The 24,108-nt window shown below is 44.0% G+C and overlaps 2 protein-coding genes across 6 annotated transcripts in view; one reads left to right on the forward strand and one right to left on the reverse strand.

Annotated features, from left to right (window-relative positions):
• TIMM21 (translocase of inner mitochondrial membrane 21) lies at positions 1,434 to 12,148 on the reverse strand. Its single transcript, XM_003353442.5, has 6 exons — positions 11,518 to 12,148; positions 4,908 to 4,970; positions 4,711 to 4,808; positions 2,215 to 2,288; positions 2,020 to 2,125; positions 1,434 to 1,924 (listed from the first exon to the last, which is right to left on the reverse strand). Exons 1-6 carry the CDS (start codon positions 11,813 to 11,815, stop codon positions 1,832 to 1,834), a joined length of 732 nt encoding a protein of 243 aa, XP_003353490.2. The 5' UTR covers positions 11,816 to 12,148; the 3' UTR covers positions 1,434 to 1,831.
• Positions 12,277 to 24,108, forward strand: part of FBXO15 (F-box protein 15) — a 42,798-nt gene continuing 30,966 nt past the window's right edge. For 3 of the 5 annotated variants that reach the window (XM_005659828.3, XM_021099181.1, XM_021099193.1), the window contains exons 1-3: positions 12,277 to 12,913; positions 19,185 to 19,295; positions 22,878 to 22,982. In XM_005659828.3, coding sequence (XP_005659885.1) covers positions 12,786 to 12,913; positions 19,185 to 19,295; positions 22,878 to 22,982 — 344 coding nt within the window. In that variant the 5' untranslated portion in view covers positions 12,277 to 12,785. Of the gene's footprint in view, positions 12,914 to 12,936; positions 13,260 to 17,538; positions 17,649 to 19,184; positions 19,296 to 22,877; positions 22,983 to 24,108 lie in introns of those variants that run through there. The other 2 variants (XM_021099187.1, XM_021099189.1) reach the window with 2 other exon arrangements.

Below are 24,108 nucleotides of genomic sequence, written 5' to 3' on the forward strand. Positions count from 1 at the left end.
CTTTTTGTGTGCTGTCAATGCATTGCCAATAATTCTGGGACAAAAACAATGCCTCGTGACCACAATTTCCATGTGGAATTGTATGGGATTCTGTAAAGGCTTTTGAAAATGCCACTGAGGGGAGGAGAAATCCTACCCAAGAAAACCATAGCTACCATAACTACTTTGGTAAGAAGGAATGCGAGTGGCTCAATTAAGCATTAAGAAAATTCTGAGAACCTGAGAACGTCAGTAGTAAAACACACATAACAGTCTTAAAAAGTCTCCCAGGGGGACTTTGGAATGTAAGGGTCTGAAGGAGTGATCCCATGGAGTCTGAGCAGGTCCAGGGTGGCTGGACAGGTTAGGGGAGGGTGGATGTGGGGATGGGGTGGGGGTGGGGGGGACTATGGCAGAACCCTGGGACCTGACTACATTCATGGCTTTGTTGATGGGATTTGGCACTTTCAGGTCAGTTGGGACTCTCTTGAGGGATGAGAGTGGGATCAGGGTGCAATCAGACCAGAGTTTGGAAAGCGGCTCCTATGCAGTGAGGAGGGAAGGTTACTTGGGGAGAGAAAGGGGCAGAGAGCCGATTCTACCTTCCTGACTGAAAGTAGCTGGGAACAACCAGCACACAAGGGGCAGGGAGTGGGTGAGGGTGGGACCGGGGGCAGGGGAATGCATGTAGGGAGAAAAAATGTGTAGCCCAAAACTTTAAAATTTGATCTAATTTTGGTTACAGTGTAGAAGAACAGAAAACAGGGTTTTCACATATCTGTATACTAATGCAGAATGTTTGGGGAGACTTGAGGATTCAGGGTAATAAGGGAGATAAAATCTAAGGCCAGGACTAGGCTGAGGACACACTCAGGTCGTCTTCCAGGCTGCAGACTTCCTGCCATGTCCTCACATCAGTAAGGAGGGAGGGAGCTCTCAGGGTCTCTTTTATAGGACACTAATCCCATTCATGAGGGCTCCACCCTCATGACCCATCACCTCCCACCTCCTAATACCATCACCTTAGGGGTTAGGATTTCAATGTAAAAATTTTGCAGAGATACAACTTTTAAGACCATAACTGAAACGGAATATCCCAGTATTTTAAAAATCACTCTTCTGCCCCAACTTGCCAGGTTTTTGCTCTTACATATCCAGTAGTTTGTTCTGGGTGCTCATGCAGGCAGGTCTGACGAGGTTAAGGTATCTGCAGAGGCCCACACATCTGCTGAGAGCCCAGGTCCACCTGGCTTTAGAGTGTGCCCCTGTCCTAGCATGTACAATGACCCAGTTCACCGAGGGGGAAATACGAGACAAACCAGATTACTAAATCCATGCAAGGGGCACACCTGTCTATGATTTTGAAGAGTATTTTTATCACTTGGTTCCCCAGAGTTCTCAAATATTTTCAAATGTTCATGTCCAAAATATATGGAAGGAAGCTGCTTTTGACATCTTTTTGTTAGCTTTAATTTTATTTCACAGATTTTATAGTTACATAACATAAAAAAAATCATAAAATGCTGAACTCTATTTTCTTATTTACATGGTGCAAAGTTTTTAATACCAAAAATTTATCATAAAAGATGTTAAGTAGAGCAGAAACACTGCCCGTGATCAGTAAGTCAATGAGATAACGTAAAGTATGCTCTATTTCATGATTTTTTACTCTACAAGAAAACCTCTAATTCAGTTTGTTTAAATGCAACAACTACCCAGTTGCCTTCATTTTTATAAGCTAGACTCTTTCTTGTTTTATTTAAAATAGACTCAGACGAGGGCTGTGAACATCAGAGCCTGCACCTTTCCACGTCCATCAGGAAACACAGACTTGCTTGCTCTTTTAGTTGTCTTAGGATCGATTATCTTCAATGACAATAGTTCTAGAATAGGGTTCCAGTTCTACAAATATATATCGAAATTCATATTCGCCACTTTCTGGATTCTGGAAAAAAAAAAAAAATACAAGGTGTGGCTTAGCTCCTGGTGCTTTACATAAGTCCCTGTGTGGCCCGCCTATTCCTGCACCTAGTCCCTCACCTCTTTCACTTCAAGGTGCACAGTTCCTTGCTTCCCAGGCTCAGAGCCCTGGATGTAGAACTTCACACGCATGTGCTTCAGCCCATCTTTTACGTATTCAATAAAACTGTCAAGAAAGTGCAAAACATGCGTCTAAATTCCTCTTACTTAAAAAAGTCACCCCTGAACTTTCAGAGTCCAAGCCGAGTGCAGTACCTGACGTGCTGCCGTCGACCACGTCTCGTTGTCTCCCCATAGCCTTTGACCGGCTCGCCAAAGACACTGATGACCTGCAGAGTGAGGACAAGTCTCAGTCAGTGTTATCGCTTCCAAGGGCAGTTTTTCCTGACAAACCAAGTATTTATCTTAGAAAAAGATAAATTTTTATCTTAGAAAGATTTATCTTAGAAAAAAATAAGTTTGGGACTCTTTCGAAATGACACCTCCAATGATAAGAAAGCTGGGGGAAAAGTTATGCAAAAATCATCCCATGATTAACAAACATTTCATGAAGAGAGACTGAAATAGGTCACTTTATGGTGTTACTGGTAGTTTCAGAGCAGCATAGGCTGAAGGGAGCTCTTTCCACTTGCCTTTTACAACAAACACCATGAAACAAAGTGTTCAAATACTTGTATGTCCCAACATTTTTAGCGAAATTTGTCACATGGGGGTCTAATACTAAAAGCTATGAGGTAAAAAATGATTTTTAAAATCACTAAACACCCAAATAGAAACAAGTAAACTATTTAAAATGTTCTAGGTCAAGAGGCATGAATCAATTATGCCTAATGGGAAAACTCACAATGAGGTGGAAATGTAATTTTATTGAATTTAAAATGCAAATACTTTAGAATCTTTTCAAAAAATAGATACTTGACATCAAACTAAAACAAGCATTTTTTCAATTCTGGAAATTTTTACTTTGTCTATTGGGCATCTTTAGTATCAAAAATTTCATCCATAAGTAAGGAATAATATGTAAGATGAGCATATATAAGAACTGTGTATCTGAACAATTTGTTCAAATGATTCAAAAGACTAAACATGTCAGTATCAGAATATTAGTATTTCCCATCTTTCAACCAGGCACAGTGCCCAGCAAAGAACAGGCCCCTAATAATGTTAACAAAATAGAATTGTTAAAGTTTATTTTTTGTAGAGCTCTTTTAGGCAGCAAATTATGACCTCAATACCCCACTCTGTGTTTATTCTGTGAAGTTCTTTTGTTCAAAATGCTGAAGATCCATGAGAAGCTAAGTCTGTGAATAACACAGCTACTCTTCATGTTCTTTTAGAAATGCATCCTAACATTTAATTATGCTCTCCTCATATTTATTTTTGTAGTCTGTAAAGCATTTGCTGTCAGGTATAATTAGGACTCCAATAACTATAATGGGAACCTCCTTTATTCTCTGCTGAGTTTCAACATACTCAGAATGGCATCTCCGTCCTGCTTCCTCCTCCCTGGTTCTCAGAGTGCCCAGGGTTCAGTCAACAAGAGGGATGCCAGAGGCTGCTGGCTCCCGAGATTTCTGCCCTGAATGCTCAGAGGTGGTGCCCCAGGGAAACCCAGTGCTCGACTTCTAGGCAAGAGCATTTGTGGCTTTGAAACCCTCCCTCCCCAGGGACTGCACATCTGTTGACATCACTCCTTGGTCAGAGTGAGAAATAGCCCTGATATTTATGATTTTTATCTGCTATTTCCTTTCAAAGGACAAGAATTCAGACTTCAGTGAGTAATGTTTTTCAATGCTGAGGCTCTCCACCCAGGGAGGGAGACACAGCACTGCAGAGGCCACGTTGGCTTTCTACCTGTGGCTGGAAAGCCTCAGGTAAAGCTCCATGTGGAGGATCCTTCAAAGAACTGGGGTGGCTTTTCCATGTCTACTTCCTCCCGGGCAGCAGTTTAGGCAGGCTATGCTTAAGAACCTAATTTTTGAATCAGACAGAATTGGATTCAGGTTCTGGCTCTCCCTCTCACTGGCTCAGTGATCTTAGTTATTTAATCTCTTTAAATGTCAGTTTCCTTCTGCAAATAGGATAATTACACCCAACACAAGGGGTTCTAGTAAGGCTGAATAAAGATGACTGGCTCAAATACTGAGCAGAGTGCCTGGCACACGATATGCGCTCAATAAGCATCAATAATTACTATTATGATCACGAAGTCAAGAATCAGATTTTTGAAAAGACTAGAAACTTATTGGGAGTTCCTGTCGTGGCTCAGCACAAACGAATCCCAACTAGGAACCATGAGGTTGCGGGTTCGATCCCTGGCTTCACTCAGTGGGTTAAGGATCTGGCGTTGCCGTTAGCTGTGGTGTAGGATGGCAGCTAAAGCTCCAATTGGACTCCATATGCTGCAGGTATGGCCCTAAAAAAAAAAAAAGACAAAAAGGCTAGAAACTTATTGCATGAATTTAGTACTCTGGTATATCCTAAGCTTTTATTATCTGTGACAGCAAGTCAAATAGGTCTTGTACAACTAGGATGGAAACAGCCTCGCACAGATCATGCATGCTGCTCATAATTAAAGCATTTCAAGCACAGAACTGGGAGCTAATAATATAATCACAATCCAAGTATTATGATTTTTTATTATATAAATTTCACTAGTTTCAGAACCAGTACGTGATTTCTGCTCGTCCCCATCTCCCAAGATTTCCCTTCCTGTTACCGAGTCTGTGTAACTCAATCTTGAGGACTAACCTCAGGATGTGATCTGCATTTTTCTAGGGCTTTTCCATATATCTTATTAGGACTAGATGAGGAAAAAAGTTCTCTGAAGATCGTGTAGAACAAGCCACCTGAAAATCACAGAGAAAGAAGATTAAACAAAGCAAGAGCGAGACAAACAGAAAGTGAAAAAGATATTTCAGGGGTTTTATACTTGCTGTGTTTTCAACCTGTAATGGTGATTCCAACAAGTACCACTACTAGATAGGTCAAGTCTCTTCCAGCTTCTTTTACTGCAAATGAGAAAACACAACTGATTACACACACGCCGGATATGAGCAGGGATGCTCCTGGCTTCAGGATCTCCAGCAGGTGAGTGGGCTCTGGACCCATGATGGGGTCTGCACCTGTTCTGAAGCAGTTGCTGTCAGAGCTCTCTGTGAATCAGAACCACCTAAAGACTCCTTTTAAATGACCTGCAGCAGAAATCTGGGATCAGGGCTTAAGAATGCACACTTTAGGTAGTATTTTGATTTTAATGCCTCCTTATTGTCTGAAGCTAGGAAATCTGTGCTGCTCAGAGTGGAAACACTTGCCCCAGAGTAGGCACCATGGACACAGTCTGCTGTTCACAGATTATGAGACGTGTTGGCAATAGCAGCAGCAGGGTGCGTTAGTTCCCAGGGGAGTGAGAGCAACAACAACTAGTGTTCGATTGCAATGCCCTCCTCTGAGATGAGTGGAACCGCAGGTGGTGCCTCTTCAGGGACCCCTAGTGGTAGTGGGCCACGACCATCTCTGGAGTCAGTCCGCCACCTATCTCAATAGATGCAAAAAAAGCATTTGACAAAGTCCAACATCCATTCATGATCAAAACTCTTACCAAAGTGAGTATAGAGGGAACATACCTTAACATAATAAAAACCATTTATGACAAACCCATAGCAAATACAATACTCACTGGAGAAAAGCTGAAAGCCTTCCCACTAAAATCTGAAACAAGACAAGGATGCCCACTCTCACCACTCTTATTCAACACAGTATTGGAAGTCCTAGCCACAGCAATCAGACGAAAGAAATAAAAGGCATCCAAATAGGAAGAGAAGAGATAAAACTGTCACTGTATGCAGATGACATGATACTATACATAGAAAACCCTAAGAACTCAACCCCAAAACTACTTGAACTGATCAACAAATTCAGCAAAATAGCAAGATATAAGATTAACATTCAGAAATCAGTCACACTTTTGTATACTAACAATAAAATAGTAGAAAAGGAATACAAAAATAAAATACCTTTTAAAATTGCACCCCAAAAATCAAATATCTGGGAATACACCTGACCAAGGAGATGAAAGACTTAAATGCTGAGAACTGTAAAACATTAATCAAGTAAATTAAAGAAGATGCAAAGAAATGGAAAGATATTCCATGCCCCTGGGTTGGAAGAATTAATATTGTAAAAATGGCCATACTTCCCAAAGCGATCTACAGATTCAATGCAATCCCTATCAAATTACCCATGACATTTTTCACAGAACTAGGACAAACAATCCAAAAATTTATATGGAACGACAAAAGGCGCAGAATTGCCACAGCAATCCTGAGAAACAAAAACCAAGCAGGAGGCATAACTCTCCCAAAATTCAAGCAATATTACAAAGCCACACTCATCAAAACAGTGTGCTACTGGTACCAAAACAGATATACAGACAGACCAATGGAAAAGAAAAGAGAACCCAGAAATAAACCCAGACACCTATGATCAATTAATCTTTGACAAAGGAGGCAAGAACATAACATGGGAAAAAGACAGTCTTTTTAGCAAGTATTTCTGGGAAACCTGGACAGCTGCATGCAAATCAATGAAACTAGAACACACCCTCACACCATGCATGAAAATAAACTCAAAATGGCTGAAAGGCTTAAATATAAGACAAGACACCATCAAACTCCTGGAAGAGAACATAGGCAAAACATTCTCTGACATCAACCTTACAAATGCTTTCTCAGGTCCCAAAGCAACAGAAATAAAAGCAAAAATAAACCAATGGGACCTAATCAAACTGACAAGCTTTTGCACAGCAAAGGAAACCAAAAAGACAACTTACAGAATGGGAGAAAATATTTTCAAATGATGCAACTGACAAGGGCTTTATCTCTCAAATACACAAACTATGTATACAACTCAACAGCAAAAAAGCCAACCACCCAATGGAAAAATGGGCAAAAGACCTGAATAGATATTTCTTCAAGGAAGATATACAGATGGCCAACAAGCACATGAAAAAATGCTCAACATCCCTGATTATTAGAGAAATGCAAATCAAAACTACCATGAGATACCACCTCACACCAGTCAGAATGGCCATCATTAAGTCCACAAATAACAAACACTGGAGCGGGTGTGGAGAACTCCTGCACTGTTGGTGGGAATGTAAGCTGGCACAACCACTATGGAGAAACCTTATAAAACTATACATAGAACTACCATATGACCCAGCAATCCCACTCTTGGGCATATATCCGGACAACTCTCCTTAAAAAAGACATGTGCACCTGTATGTTCATTGCAGCACTATTCACAATAGCCAAGACATGGAAATACTCCAAATGTTTGACAGATGATTGGATTAGGAAGATGTGGTATATATACACAATGGAATACTACTCAGCCATAAAAAAGAATGAAATAATGCCATTTGAAGCAACATGGATGGAACTAGAGACTCTCATACTGAGCGAAGTAAGTCAGAAAGAGAAAGACAAATACCATATGATATCACTTATATCTGGAACCTAATATACGGCACAAATGAACCTTTCCACAGAAAAGAAAATCATGGACTTGGAGAACAGACTTGTGGTTGCCAAATGGTGGGGATGGGATGGGTTGGGAGGTTGGGGTTAATAGATGCAGACTATTGGCTTTGGAATGGATTAGCAATGAGATCCTGCTGTGTAACACTGGGAACTATGTCTGGTCACTTATGATGGAGCATGATAATGGGAGAAAAAAGAATGTATACATGTATATGTAACTGCATCACCATGCTGTACAGTGGAAAATTGACAGAACACTATAAACCAGATATAATGGAAAAAAATAAAAATCACTATATTAAAAAAAAAAAAGTGTTGGCTTTGTCAGCTGCAGTCAAAGGGATCAAAGTGGGCCTCAACCCTGGGGTCAATTGTCAGTGACCTGGTGGCTGTGAAACAACGAAACAGAATTGAATTCAGAACAGGAGTTTGCCCATCCAGACAGATTTGGGAAAATGAAGAACTTGCACAGATACTGCACTTTTTTCTCAAAGCTAATAAAAGATGTGCATATGGATTAAATGGAAGTTCTGAGAGCTAAATAAATTCAATCAAGATAATACCACGGGACAGAGCATATATGTATGTTTCTCAACATATATGGATATACCTATCTATACACATGCAAAGAGCTCAGACATTACAGGTACAACCATAGTTTCCAACTGGTGCTGAAAAAAACGAATGGCTTCCTATATTTACAGACTGATTTACTCACCACATTAAGAACTTATGATTTCTAGAACATGAACTTTTTTTTTTTCAGAAAAACAAAATATTAACAGAAGCCATTGTTTGCTTCACTTTCCCCTTTTGTAAAGTAAGCTACTACTTCTTTTATGAAATAACACTTTTTTTTTTTTTTCTTTTTAGGGCCACACTAGCAGCATATGGAAGTTCTCAGGCTAGGGGTCGGATTGGAGCTACAGCTTTGGGCCATAGCCACAGCAACTTGGGATCTAAGCCAGGTCTGCATCCTACACCAGTGCTCATGGCAACGCTGGATCCTTAATCCACTGAGTGAGGCCAGGGATTGAACTCGCATCCTCATGGTTCCTAGTTGGGTTTGTTAACCACTGAGCCATGAAGGGAACTCTGAAATAACACTTATTTAAGAGTACTCTTTAGCACAGTGCAATCCTTCCAGCTTTCAGTATGGATTCCTAACTAAAAAGATGCGATTCAAATAACAAAAAGATTGCATCTGCCAAAATATGTGTAGTTCATGGGCCTGATCCACACAGTCACTGAGCAAGGCTCATGTCATGGCGAGGCTGCCCTCCCAGCACAGTCACTGCTGCCTCACTTAGACTTTCCGGGAGGCCTCTTCCCCATTAATTCAACCACAAATGTCTACTGTATATATTCTATGTAAAGCCCACCATCCACACATTTTTAAAGCTTAAGTGTTATTTCATAGTTGTCTTCAGTGGAAGCTGCTCTTTGCCTACTTCCTCTCCTTGACCCTTTCAGACTCTACACTTTCATACAAAACCCTTGTGCCATCTGTCTCTGCAATTAGGGGTGCTATGGTGAGCACCCACATGCTCCTCTCAGGACCGAGGCTCTCATTCCCCCAGCATGGGGAGTCCCTCGGGCTGCTGGCTGGCTGACGGAATTCCTGCACCTGAAGAGAGCCTGCTCACCAAAGCCCTGGCGCTGCCCATATCCAGTGCTTGGCTGGTGTGGATGCCCCCCACCCCTGGAGATGAGGACTTCAAGGGCCAGCCCAGTTCCTGAGCTCCTGCAGAAACAGCTGAGGCAAACACCCTGTGCTTCAGCTTCTCCTTCTGCCCAGTCCTGCCTCCCTCGCCCTCACAGAGGCATTCTGAAAACACGCCCTCAAACCTCCCGCTGACGAACTGTACAGAGTTGGCTTCCTTGGAACTCGCCCTACGGTGGGGCCTGCAGGAGTGGTCCTGGGAAGGTGCTCCAAATTGGGATTTTGGAGCTGCATCACTGGCTGCCGGCTGGCCTTGAGGACTCCACCCCTGGTGGCAAGCAGTGATAGCACAACTGTCTCGCCTCTCACAGATGACCTGGGAAACTGGTGGGAGGGAATGCCCTAGTGGGTGTCATATTTTGGGAATTTAGGAGAAATAAGCAATTGGAAGGGCTCAGATTGGATGGCTGTAGTTGAGGGCCACCAATACACTGAAGAAAGAAGACAAAGGTAACTGATCACTAATGAAGGTCAAGTGTAAAAGGCAGAGGCCTCCTTGAGAGCAAAACCAGAGACTCATTCGTTGCACCCAGAGAGCAGAAAACACTGAGGGCAAGGCCCAGGCTAAAGAGTAGCAGAGAGGCTGGACTTTCAATCCCACCAGCTTTCCCACACCGAGGCCAGGGTCATGACTTGGGAAGGAACCTGAAGCTTGGCAGTGGTGTATCGAGGCTGATGCATCTCAAATCTTGAATCTGCAGATTCTCCTGAACCCTCCAGTGTGAAGCAGCAGCTCTCACCTCCCAGGGAAAGGCTAGCTCTTCCTCTTCTTTGAAGACCTGGTTGGGGCTTCCATCTAGCAAGACCTATGCTCTAGGCAGGCTGCAACATAACTAGGGGAAGGAGGACATGAGCCACTCCTAAACAGGCTGGAGGCTCCACCAGCAGAGCCAGGAGACACAGAATGAAGGGCATCATGAAGGGGCAAAGAATACAGAACGGGAAAAGTGAGACTTGATCAATAAGGGAGCACGCTCCTCAGATTAGAAACTAAAGTCTGACAAGCGGGCTGGGAGCAGATGCACAGCTAGGCTCGCTCTTAGAAAGATGGAGAGAGCATGGTCTACCTTAAGTGAAGCAAAAATAACAGAACTGCCATGGAAAACTGTGTAGGAAATGATCAAAAGTCACAGAGAGTGGGTCTGCAAGAGAGGACAGAGGCAGAAACCCACCAGCTGACTGTCATGTAGAAGGGTCTGGAAACCACCGTTCACATTGTCACAGAACAAGCTGTCCTGAAAGCCATGGGGGCAGCTATGGTAGTGAAGCCAGGGGGAAGCAACCATCACAATGAATGGCTTGGTTTCTCGACCTGAGTCAGTCTTCAGACCTGGAATCCATTTACCCAAGGGAGGCCAACCTCTATCAGGGGGCACCTGAGTAACTATATATGATTCCCCTGGCCCTTCATCAGAGACCTATGCCATTAACTGCATGCTGGGAAAGGGGACTACCCAAACATTTCAAGGTCTGCCAGACAGAGTCTGAGCTGACATCAACCCTAAAGAGTCATTATGGTGGCAATGTGATAAAGAGCCTGGCCTGGAAGAGGTTCATAGCTGGGTCCACCGCCTTCTCTGATAGTCATTTCCCTGATTTCCAATGTAGAAATGGAATGGATATGCGTGGTAATTGGCAACAACAGGCCCTTCTTTACTTCCTTTGGAGGTGGGTTAAGAGCTACTATAATGGGAAAAATCCAATGGAAGCCTCTGAAACTGCCTCCCACTGACCAAGATAGTAAATCAAAAACAGTATCACATCTAAGAGAGAATGGCAGAGACAGTGTTATCAAAGACTAAAGACACAGGGGTGGTTGTTTTAAAAAGCACTGGCCTGGATATTAGAAAACTGAGGATAAGGAAGACTCACATTCAATTTTGAATTGTGTGAAATTGGGCAAATATGCTTCGTACATACTAATGAATACTAACGTCTGAAAGAGTAAATGTGAGACTCAAATGAGATGAAATAACATCTGGGAAATGTACTTATCTATTGTAAAGTATTAAACAACGGTTAAGTTTTACATAGTTCTTTCCACAAGTAAAAGTTGAGAAAAAATTTACAGACACAATTCAACTAAGTTTTATCAAAATCAACTTTCATATTTCAGTTCGAATTTGTGAAAAGACCTGTAGGCTCATATGCTCTAATTCTTAACTGTGTAATGGTTCTACCTTTTAATTTGTGTAAGCTGTTTATGCTCAGCACTGAACTTGTGTAGAAGGGCAGTAGCAGCTCTCGTCACGTTGGCTGAAAGACTGATAGTTACAGGGAATTCCTTTTTACCTTTCTGTGACGTTGAGACGGCAGTATCCCCGCCCTGACTTCTGTGCACAGACACTTGTTTGTCGCTGTCCTCTTTCGCTCTCTGCGTGCTCTGTCCTTGCGTCCAGATGGTCTTCTGGGTGACTCCCCAAATACACCTAGGTCGTACCGTCTTCTGCTCTTGCAGAGCCCACCTCAAACTGGGCACAGTCTTCAAGCAAGCTTTGTTAAGTACAAAGTGTGGCAAAAACAACTGCTTCCCCGAGAAGCTGTGCAGCTTTCCCGTGCACCGTACAGCTCGTAGTAAGGTACAAATCATGTTCACAGAAAGCCGCTCCGCTGAGGGAAGATGCCAGCTAAGATGAGCAAATCTTCACTACCAACTCCACACCCGGCCAGAGGCGGACTTAAGTCCGCATTCACATCGGTAGTTCTGCACTGCGTGTCCGGCAAAAAAAAAAAAACAAGGAGCATAAATCAAGACAAAAAGTCTCCGTAAAGGAGCTGACGTCCACTTTCCCTTCTCTCCGGCCCTCTTTTTACTTGAATTAATGTGCTTTCATTACTTTCTATGCTGACATTCACATTGTCCCCGCCAGGCCTTTGCAAAGTAACCTAGGAAGCCCCTAAGAATCCTGGGAATTGTAGTTTGAGGGCAGCACCCCTCACAGAGTTGCTGCAAGGGCAGTGGCCTTAGGCCTACATCTCCCACAGTCCAAGGCTGCCTCCCAAGCTCCTCTGCGTGGCCGCCTGCGCACACACCGCACGTACTGGGCGCGACAGAAAGGCGAGACCATGTTGGGACGGTGGGCGGGGCTCCCTGCTCTGCGTAGCACAAAACGCACCTAGGAAGGTCAAGTTAGCAATTAGAAACTGCAAGTTCTTACAACCCTCTAAAGAGGGCTATGTAAACTGGGAAGTTCTCGGTGTGACTGTGGCTATGCCTTTCCTTAAGGCCAAGTGTCACAGCCTTTGTATTTGTTTCTCCAAGGAAATCAGACAGGAAGCAGCCGCAAAGTGCCAGAGTCAGCAAGGGGGAGGGGCAAGGGCGTAGCCGCCGTAAAGTCCAGGCGATACACTTGCTAGGCGTCAGGACTTCCAGCAGTTGCTAGAAACCGGGCCCCATACGTTCCTAGAACCACTCCGAGTGGAAAGGCGGTGTGGTTCTTGACCCCGCCCCTCCGTTGCGTACGCACGTCGGGGCGTGCGCTGGCGTCGAGTGGGCGTGACCCTGGGCGGTGCGACGGTAGGAAGGAGGAGGGCGCTGCTGGTGCTCCAGCTGGGTCTCCATGGCGACTGGACGCGGCCGGCTCCTGCAGCAGTACTGGCTCGGCCTCCTGGCTCGGCGCCCGCGGATTGGCGGCGACTTCTGGGCCCCCGGGAGCGCGGGAGAAGCCGCCAGGAGCGCGGGGTTCAGGTGACTCTCGGGGGCCGCGGGCAGGGTACTGCCGGCGGGGGTGTGAGCCCAGGGAGTCCCCCGTAAGGGAAGTTTCTTACTCCCCCGCCTCCCTTTCCTTTGATTTTCATTGGTTCTGCCCCGCTGCTTTTAGCGCGAGAAATGTCTGGAAGGCCGGCGGGAAAAAGTTTCTAAAGCTTGGGAGCTTGGGGCTACCCCAAATAAATTCAAGTAGTGGAGCTTCTCGGGAATATTTTCCCCTCAGTTCATTAAGTTAATGGGCCCTGCCCGAAGCTGGGGCGTGTAAGCCCGAGACCCCGAGCAGCCCTCGGGAGAGGCGCAGCGTTGATGCGCTCCACCTGCGGAGGTAGGTGCGAGCGGCCCCCTCTACGGAACGTGTTCCCGAAGTTGCTTCCTTATTCTGGCACCAGGAATCACATTTTGTCTTTTTCTTGACTTTATATCCTAGAGAAGTAGAATATACTCTTAAAAATGTTTTTTCTCCTGAGCGCGGTTTGTGAATGGAAGGCTCAACCCCTAACCAGATAACTCTTTGTTAGGCAGGTTGGTCTGGGAGCTGCACTTCCGACCTCAAGGCCAGTCTGCTTTCCAAAGCAAACCTAGGAGGGTTGCTTTCTAGACAGACACCCGTTAGTGCTCAGCCCCTAGTCCTTTTCTGCCGTTTTCCTGCCCAGGCGCTAGGGCGGGGCGTATGGTATCAAGTTCTGGTGTCTGGGGGGCTCATCTCTGCTCCATTTCTTACGGAGTACCCTGGAATTGAAGAGTGCCCCTCTTCTACAATGAGAAAAGGCAGCTTTGAAGGGTGAGATGAGGAAGGAACAGGGGACAGGAGGAAGCAGTTGCTTTCCAAAAGGAACTTGGCAGCTTAACTCCAAGGTTAATGGCTTACTTCACAAAGTGAGAGACCCAGTTTGTCAAAAGCATCTGAATACTATTGTGATACCGTATTAAATCCCTCTTTTATCGTGAGCTGTTCTTAGCTCTGCACCCATCATTCCAGTTAGATTAGCAGGTGGAGGGTTAATGCTAAAGACCGTTTGCATTCTTTTTTTTTTTTTTGTCTTTTTAGGGCTGCACCTGGGGCATATGGAAGTGCCCAGGCTGGGGGTTTAATTGAAACTGTAGCTGATGGCCTACACCACAGCCACAGCAACGCTGGATCCGAGCTGGGTCTGTGACCTACACCTCAACTCACAGCAACACCAGATCCTTAACCCGCTGAGCAAGGCCAGGTATCAAGCCTGTGTCCTCATGGATACTAGTCAGATTCATTTCCTCTGTGCCATGACCAGAGTTTACCGTTTTCATTCTTGAGCACTGCCTTTTTGGTTGTAAGTCTTCTCAATTTGTGGACACAAAAAGTCACACATATTATGCCTTCTAATAAACCAAATATCTATGTTTAAGCATAAAAAAGTATTCTGTTACTTATCAGCTCAACTACTTAAGTTATATATTCCACCGGAATCTCCAGAACTATGTCTTACATTCATCCTAGGACCTGTTACCCCACTTACTCAGGTTTCAGAAGCAGTCCTGTCCCTTAGTAACACAGTAATAGTCAATTCTTAACAACAGCTATAATGTTAGACAAATCACAAGCCTTATGACAAAATGGTGACAATGCCTGCAAAATTTCTATTATGTAGGAGAGAGAGACTGGAATTTAAAATAGGAAGCTTGAACTTTAAATCAATTTGCCACTGCTACTAAAATTAGTTTTTATATATAATGCTGTTAGTGGGAAGCAGAATGATTGTTATATGATGAATCTTCTATTACTTTGTAAGTTGAGTGAACTTTTTGTTGAAATGGTGTAATTAGAGTGCCTGTAATTATGCCTGGCATGGGAGTCTGCATGTCAAGCTGTGATTTAGTGATATATAAGTTCTTTTGGTAAAGAAAAGTCAGCTCCTAAGAATGATTGATTATAGTCAAAGTAGGTGGTTATTTTTAATGTCTCAATGAAGAAAAATTAGATTTTAACAAGGAATCACACAAAATATGTGATATGTGTAAATCTTTTTAACATAAAATGTGAATATGAATAAATATCTTAAATTGTAAGAAATATAGCAGAAATCATATCAAGATGGATTAATTTTTTTTTTGTCTTTTTTGCTATTTCTTGGGTTGCTCCCACGGCATATGGAGGTTCCCAGGCTAGGGGTCCAATCGGAGCTGTAGCCACCGGCCTATGCCACAGCCACAGCAAGGCCGGGATCCGAGCCGCGTCTGCGACCTACACCACAGCTCATGGCAACGCCGGATCCCTGACCCACTGAGCAAGGCCAGGAATCGAACCCGCAACCTCAAGGTTCTTAGTCAGATTCTTTAACCACTGAGCCATGACGGAAACTCCCAAGATGGATTAATTTTTGGTCTAATTTCTTTGATTTATCAGATATTAAAAATCAGGCCTAGGAAGTTGGTTTTTAAAATTCTGAACTTATTCGAAGTGATAAGGTAAAGTTTGTCACTTGAAAAAAAAAAGCAGTTTTATTTATTTATGTATTTATTTTTTGGCATACCTGTGGCGTGCAGAAATTTCTGGGTCAGGTGAAAAACCTATACCACAGTTGTAGATAGAGCCACAGCAGTGACAGCACTGAATCCTTAGCTCATAGAACCACAGGGCAACCAACGCCATTTTAAACTAAATGTCATCTTACTGATTATATCAGCCAAATATGTACTGTACTTTGTAGATATATGGATCTATGTGAGGACGTGTATGGAACTTACTGATTGTTAATTGTGTGGCCCTTTAAAGTGAGCAGTTAGTTTATTTTTTGGAGAAATAGAGATGTGCTCTGAAAATCCATTCTGATAATATGTATAATAACAAAGTAGAAAGAGCTCTGGAAGGACAATCAGGAAGGGAGGGTCCTGGGTCTCTTGGCCTCCAGCTGGGACCTTAACAAAGTCGCTGTTGGTCACCTCCTTAGAGCCTCAGTCTTCTGTTCTGGAAATGAGGGACTCCAGAGACCTATTTTAATTATGGGGAAACAAAACAGTGACAAATAGGCTGTACTTCTCAAATAGATAGGAGCCAGTGGGCAGGGGATGCAGAGGGACACCTTCCTGACATGGAAAATTAATGTCACAACTTTGGTGAAAAATATTAAATAAATGGTGAGTGATAGAATACTCTTTTTTTTTTTGGCTGCCATGTGCATCAGCTTGATGTGGGATCTCAGTTCTCAGACCAGGGATTGAACCTGGTTCACAGTGGTGAAAAAGCTGAATCCTAATCACTAGACCATCAGGGAACTCCCTATGATGTGTTTTTGCAAGACACATAATACAATAGAATGCAACATTTGCATTAATTTTTAATATTAAATAAGGGATTTAAGGAAGTTTTGAGCTTTCTGCAGGCTATTCTCCCAGATTTGGGGGGCCTGGTACCCAGAATGGTGTGGAGATCTTTGAGAATCACAGCTCCAGCCTAAAGAATTGTGCTGTGAAACTGTACTACCGTACTCCCAAGCTGCCTTTTTTTTTTTTTTTTCTTGTTCACTTGCACCCTTGGCTTACAGGAAGTTCCCATGTCAAGGACTGAATCTATGCAGGAGTTGTGACCTATGCCACAGCTGCGGCGATGTCGGATCCTTAACCCACTACCACAGCAGGAACTTGAGTGATGGAGGTTCTGGAGCGAAGTCTTTGGGCTCATTTTCTTGCCTTGGAATTTATTTCAAAGTGTGGAATCCTTGGCCTACAGAAAACATAGGTGTCTTTTAAGGATCTTGATATATACTGGACTTGGCTTTCCATACCGTTTGTAGCAATTTGTGCTCTCAGCAGTGAAGGAGAATACTTGTTTGTTTGCAACAGAGCTACCCTGTCCTTACATTTATTTGGTCTTTGCCAATGCGGTAGATTGAAATTGGTCGATATATTGTATTAATTTATGTTTTCTTCCATTCCCTTGGAAAGGCTTAGAGTAATTTTGATTTTCTTTTGGCATCTTTTGATTAAGGAAATACATAATGGCAAAAAGCTATTATCAGTTTACCAATGCTGCTATAAACAAATTTATATTTGATCAACCACAGCAATATTAAGTTTAAAAAATAGTATCAGTGAGAGACGTCCCTCAGTCGTTCCTCAGTCATTCAGACTCAGTCTTCTTGTCATGACCCTTCACACTTGTAGGAGTCTAAAAGCCACTGACTGGGAACTCTGAATAGATACTATTATTTGATGGAAGAGTAATAGAAATTCTGTTTACTTAAAACTTAAGTATCAGAAACCTTTGTCTCCTGAAGATATTCTCTTTGAATATGTAAGACAGGTCATGTAGAGTTTACAAGAGTAGTTAACCACTTAAAATACAGAATGCTTTTAAATCACTTTAAAATACTTGAAAAAACTGTATATTGTGTTGAATTGGGAAGAGGTTCTCTTTCCTCCAAAATTCATGTCCACTCAGAACCTCAGGATGTGACTTTAGTTGGAAATAGGGTTTCTGCAGATGTAATTAATTAAGATGAGGTCATGCTGAATTAGGGTGTGTCCTAAACTGAATGTGACGATCATCAGTAGGAAGATGGCCATGTAAGGATAGAGCAGAGATTGGAGCTAGCTTAGCTGCTGCAAATTAACAGCAAGGATTGTGGGCAACTCCCAGAGGGGACAGGTGAGGAAGGTCTGCCCTAGAGCCTTGGGAGGAAGTGTGGCTTTCCCAACACCTGGTTTTGGGGCTTTTGACTCGAAGGTCTGTGAGACAGTAAGTTTCTTTTGTACTAAGCCAACTAGTTTAAGATACTTTGTTAAGGCAGCTCTAGGAAAATAATACAATTAGGAAATTGTATTTTATCTCTGATTACTGTGTTAGAGCCAGGTCCGTGGACTTGAAGCTTTTCTATTGTGTGAATCTTCGCTTAAATAAAATTGTCAGCAGAAGCAGAGGTGGACTTCTCTGATTAAAGGGGGAGAGGGAGATTGTGAAGCTTTCCAAATTAGCCTCTCTCGCTGGCCCCACCCTCCACCCCCTTTCTGCACTTTCTGCAGAGCACAGATTGAAAACCACTGGTTCTGCTCTTACTCGTTGGCTAGGAAGTTAGAAAAGATGAAGAGCACCTTGAGTGCCTTTTGCTGAAGCTCACTGGAGAGGCATGGCTAGCAGCAGGAACTGGGAGGGTTTACTGTTTTCAGCCTCTCCTCGGTTGAGATGCCAGTGTGCAGAGGATAGCTACTGTTTATTGTGGTCTTACCACGTGCCAGGCGTTATGCTTGTTTCTGAAAAGAAAAATCCCATGAAATCATCTTGGTAGGAAAAACGTGTAGGGGTGGTTAAATTTTGGTGAACAAAGTACATACTTAGAGCCATAGAGCTGATGAACTAACATGTGGATGGTTTGCACTCTAGATTTTAGCACACTGGCCCGTAGGTGGGTCAATGACTGGTGTGTGTGGAGAGGGTGGGGAGTGAGGGGGTAAAGAATCAGATTCTAAATCTTACCAAGAGAAGTCACATGTGCACCAGGAGTGCTCTCTGTGGGCAGCTGCCTGCAAGTGAGAGGCTGTGAGCTCCATAGCTTTCTGGGCACTTCAGACCCCTGCCAAGCTGCTGTTGAGTACTGCTGGTTTTGAGGACTGATTTTAATGTAAATATATTTTAGGAACCCCTGAAAAGGACTAACTGCATAAAATATCATATTCTATTTCATCAAATATTAAAAGCCATTGATTGTAAGATTCACTATTATTTTATGTTTATTATTTACCACTAAAATAAAAAAAGATGACCAATTAAGACCTATTGACCTATTCCATTGAACAGGAGATGTTAGAATGTAGACAGAGTTGAGGATGAGTGTTTGGCACACCTGTGGCTGTGACAGCCAAAGGAAGAGCTGGAGTCGGCCTTTTCCCTCAAAGATCAGCAGTCTGGGATTGGGATAGCAGCTCTGGTTCACAGAAGTTGTTTTTCCTCTACTGATGTTATGTTTACTAGGTTTCTGTTGTGTTATTGGAACTGGACCATTGGTAGAGCTTATCTTTTTCTTTTTTGTATCCATTCAGTACGTTTTAAGCATCCCTTTGATGGGGTGACAGCCTGTAATAAACTTCATCAGAGTGAGGCCAGTTTTCAGGTTTACATGGGACACTGAATGTTTCATAGTCCCTCCCTCCCTCCCTCTCTTCGTCCCTCCCTCTCTTTCTTTAGATGGAGCGTCCCAGGGAACAGTCTAGAGTTTTGTAAACAGGAACAGACAGTTTACCTTTCATTGTAATTTGTATTTTCCACATCTGCTTTCAGAATGGGCCTGGGTGTCAGACTGGCTGCAGGCTGTGCTGCTCAGAATCACTGTGTCCAACGGGATGTGCGCTGTGAGAAATTCCACACTGGCTGCTCTGTGTCTCTGGACAGGTAAGGGGCAGGCGTAGTCTGCCACCCACCAGGGCTCTTGGGGGGAGTTAGTAGAGAAAGTTTAATGCTGGATATACCAGGTTGCTATTTTCAGGTTCTCTAAGAATAGAATTGTGTGGGAAGAATGTACAACACAGAGAATTTGATGTGAGTCATCAGCCTGTCACCACTGTCATCGTTAGACTAGTTTCATGAAGTTAAACTTCTAAAAGTGACAATTAATTTAATTTTCCTTTGTGAAAAGTCTTCTTCAAAATTATTCACTTTCCAGTTGATAAAGACCCTTAAAAAAGGAGGAAGAAGATTAAAGTCTGTTCTTCTGAAAGCTCAGGATGTTTCTGAACCTCTCAGCTCTCAGTATTTTGGGAACCCATTTTGCCATGGTACATTCGTGCTGTGACCTTCAGCAACAGGATCTGTAGAAACTTAATAAAAATTTATTATTTGAAATTAATGCTGAAAGGCCTGCGAATTCTTACTGTCCTAACATTTTTGGAGCACTAGCTATGTGCTAAGCATTCTTTAGAGGCCTGCGAGCTGGTGCTGCTGTGGGCATCTTACAGTGCAGGGAGTGAGGCTCACATGGTCTACCCACTGGGAAATTCAGATTCATACTAAGCTGCCTGATTTCAGGGTTTGGGCTTTTAATACCATATCATAACTAGCTCAGCTGAGAGTGTGCGCACTTTTATTGTGTTTTTAAAAAGAAACAAAAAGCCAAAAAAGAAAGATTTAATTAAGAACATCAGTGTAAGCTTTGAACTGTAAACTTGGGATAGAACCTGTCATGAAATAATCTGATGTGAGAGATGGAACAAGGTTTCCTTCAGCTGATCCATCCATCAGAATCCAAGGACCTTCTCTGCACCAGGGCTGTGCCTCGGGGGGAAGACAGAGGGTCCCTCTTTGTCTATGTCCTCATGAGGCTTACGGTCTTATGGGAGATAGATTAAAACAAGCAATGGATTAGAAGCTGGGATATGTGTTATTGAGAAAACACATGGGCTCCATAATCTGGCGCAGTGGGGGTGGGTGGGCAGGAAGGACTTCTCTGAGAAGCTGACATTTAAGCTGAGAATGAAGATGGAGATGAAAGCTCGGAGAAGTACATCCAGAGTGGGGAATCCAGGTGGGCAGAGAGCAGGCCTTGCCTTGCAGGAGGAGCATCGGTGCCAGGCAGCGGGCAGTGGGTGAATGAAGGGAGGCGGCCCCAGGCCTCCCAGGATGTGGGTAGGAGTCTGGATCTTATTCACAATGTGACGATTTTAAGCACAGAGGTGTGATGTCATTTGATTTCTAGAATTACCTTGTTCACCTGTCTCTCTTCTCTAAAAGATGGGGGGATGGGGAAACACTGGCAAAATTGAGATATATTTGGGCATAACTGACATGACTTGTTTGTGAATTAGATGTGGAAGCAGACATATGTCCCAAACTATTGGCTTGAGTGGTGTGTACATGGAGGTGCTGCTTGTTGGGCTGGAAAGCACTGGGATTGGGAGCAGGAGCATGACAGCAGACTCCTGGACACAGGAGTGGGATGCTGATGGATGGTGGGCTGGTTTGGGGCAGGTCTGTGAGGTCCACAGCTATGAGAGGCAATGGGACATCTTGGGCAGAGTGCAGAGGTGAAAGTGGAGGGGACTTGGGAGCAAGTGCAGAGGGCCTAGGATGTTTAAAACCAGCTGGGGAGCCAGGAAAGACCAGAGAGGTCCTAGAAAGGAGAAGGGGTGTTGTGTGACCAGGAGAGGGATGGCTGCTGGATAGGTGGTGCTGAGGGCAGTGGAGGGGGGCAGCCTCAAAGCTGTTTCAGGCCAGTGGAAAGTAATGGGGGCTAGATGATTATTTTTTACCCTGAAATGTAAAAAACAAAAAGAAGGTGGAAGGCAAGGTAGGGGAGGCAGCAGCTGTGGACAGGGCTTTGGAATTTTCTTTGGTTCTTTCCCAGAAGCTTGGCAGTTGTGGGGGAAGATGGGGTCAGGAGAGCATCATTTTAGGATGTGGCATTTGGGGAGGGTCTTTGGAGGCTGATGTGGGTGATGGGGAAGAGCAGTAGCAGGAGGGGGAGGCAGGGCTGGAAGGGCTGAACCCCTGGGTAGGAAAGGGCCTGAGGACCTGATCGTGGGTCCAGATGCAGCTTTGCAGGGGTGGGCTTTCCCAAGGGAACAGGGAGCAGGACAGCTGTGAAGGACTGCAGTGGGTCTTTGGGGTTGCCACAAGCTGAGAATGAGCATCACAGATGACACTTTCTTGAGCAGATTTTCTTATTGTCCTACCCCTCACCTTCCTCTGTCTCTTTCTCTCCCCACTGACCCCATCCCCACCTGTTCCTTTCTAGAATCCAATAGAAAGGAACCCAGTATGGGTGTGAACATTGTACCAGCTTTGAAGAACTGTTATGAGATCATAACAAGAACATCTTTGAGATCAACTCTTTTAACCATGAAATGGAGGTTTTCTTCTTTTGCTGGAAGTACCTGGAGAGGACCCTCCCATCCCCTTTTTTTTTTTTTGTCTTTTTAGCTATTTCTTGGGCCGCTCCCGCGGCATATGGAGGTTCCCAGGCTAGGGGTCGAATTGGAGTTGTAGCCACCGGCCTACACCAGAGCCACAGCAACGTGGGATCCGAGCCGCGTCTGCAACCTACACCACAGCTCACGGCAACACCAGATCGTTAACCCACTGAGCAAGGGCAGGGACCGAACCCGCAACCTCATGGTTCCTAGTCGGGTTCGTTAACCACTGCGCCACGACGGGAACTCCCCATCCCTTCTATGTTTGTCTGTGGGTAGGAGAGTAAAACCTGGCTAATGCCCATCTTGAATGAGGTTTTAGTCCAATTAAATAATTCTTTTTTTTTTTTTTTTTCTTTTAGGGCCACAATCACAGCATATGGAGGTTCCCAGGCTAGGGGTCAAATTGGATCTGAGCTGTGTCTTTGACCTATACCACAGCTCACTGCAACTCTGGATCCTTAACTCACTGAGTAATGCCAGAGATTGTACCTGCATCCTCATGGATGCTAGTCAGAGTCGTTTTTGCTGAGCCATGATGGGAACTCCCCAATTAAGTGATTCTTACAGTTACTAGATACCTTTCTGAAATGTTTTATTTAAGCCCAATTATGTTTGTTTAAAAACACTGATTTAAAAAGTAATGACTATGACTTTTTGTGAAATAGTTGAATCAAAATATAAAAACTGTATGCACTGGATAATTTAAAAGGTCACAAAGTGTGTTTTTTTTTTTTTTTTTTTTTTTTGCAACTTTGCTGTCTCTAGCATGGGAGGGGGATTGTGAGTTTTTCTTATTAACACAGACCCTATTTCCTTGTGCTTCACTTTATGCTTCACAGATAGTGCATTTTTTTTTAAAACAAACTGAAGCTTTGTGACCACCCTGCATCAGCACATCTGTCAGCACCATTTTCCAACATCATTGTCTCAACTTCTGTCTCTGCATCACCATTTGTTTATTGCCACAGTATTTCCAGCGCTGTTGCCAATCTGTGCTCAGTGATCTTGTGTTACTGCCTTGAGGCCAGTGGTTTTCTGGGCACCCCTCTGACCTCTCCCCTCTCAGTCTGCCTTCAGAAATCCTGCTGAAGATCTTGTTCTACTTGGATGCTGTGACCTTGCTGTGCATGGGATGTGTGAACAGGCGCTTTTATCATCTGGCCAATGACAAGTAAGGAGAAAACCAAACCTCTCTGTTGTATTTGATGGTGTCTTGATGAAAGTTGTAAAGACTAGTTAAGAGCTTTTTAACCGTTTTTTAAAAAATTCAAAAGAATTTCAAAAGTAGGTTTGGACATGAGTAGAAATATGTCTAATGTATGATATTTTCAAAGATTTGTATTGATGTACTTGAAGAAAGAAATACTACATGAACTGAAAAAGATCACGCTTGTTATTGGTGTAGCTGTTGGTGAAAGTGGCTTTTGGTCTGTTGGCCAGGAGGTCTTGCTCTTCCCTAAGGGCACCCAGTCTGCGGGGGCCCTGAGGGGCCTTCTCTGATTAACCCTAGCCCTGGCCTCAGAAGCAGGTCCTAAAAGAAGATAAGAATGTGGCTCCATTAGGGAGGCTTGGGGAGAACCCAGGCCTGCCAGCCATGAACCTTGCTTGCTGGGAAGTGTGGGGGTGGGCCAGGTGAGAGAGTGCACTCATAGGCCTTTGCTTCTGGGGACTGGAGCCAGCAGAGCTTGCCTGGGCATCTGCAGAAAGAGGAGTGAGACCCCTCTTCTGTTCCATCGCTGTGATCTTTGTCTGCAGTTTTTTTTTTTGTCTTTTCTAGGGCTGCATGTGCAGCATATGGAGGTTCCCAGGCTAGGGGTCTAATTGGAGCTGTAGCTGCCGGCCTTCACCAGAGCCACAACAACTCAAGATCCTAGCCGTGTCTGTGACCTACACCACAGCTTATTGGCAACACTGGATCCTTAACCCACTGAGTGCGGCCAGGGATCGAACCCGCAATCTCATGGTTCCTAGTCGGATTCGTTAACCACAACAGGAACTCCTTCACCTCAGTTTTATCTTGGTGACAAGGCAATGGAATTCTGCTAACTTCTGGTAAGTGTTATGGCATCTTCACTTTGAGGTCCCTCTCCCGGTCAGCATCAAAAGATCAGACATGTATTGCTTCTACAGAGATTCCACCATATCAACCAGGGAAAAGGTCAGGATGGGGGAATGCAGATTTTCCCAGTGGTTAAATAGGTGAGGAAACGAGAGTGACGGAGGCAGGGCTTGATGTTGTGGGTCTTGGAACACAGCGAACAAGAGGCACCTGTCCAGTGGTTCCCCAGAATGACTGC

The sequence above is a fragment of the Sus scrofa genome, chromosome 1 (genome assembly GCF_000003025.6).
Source record: "Sus scrofa isolate TJ Tabasco breed Duroc chromosome 1, Sscrofa11.1, whole genome shotgun sequence".
Taxonomy (NCBI): domain Eukaryota; kingdom Metazoa; phylum Chordata; class Mammalia; order Artiodactyla; family Suidae; genus Sus; species Sus scrofa.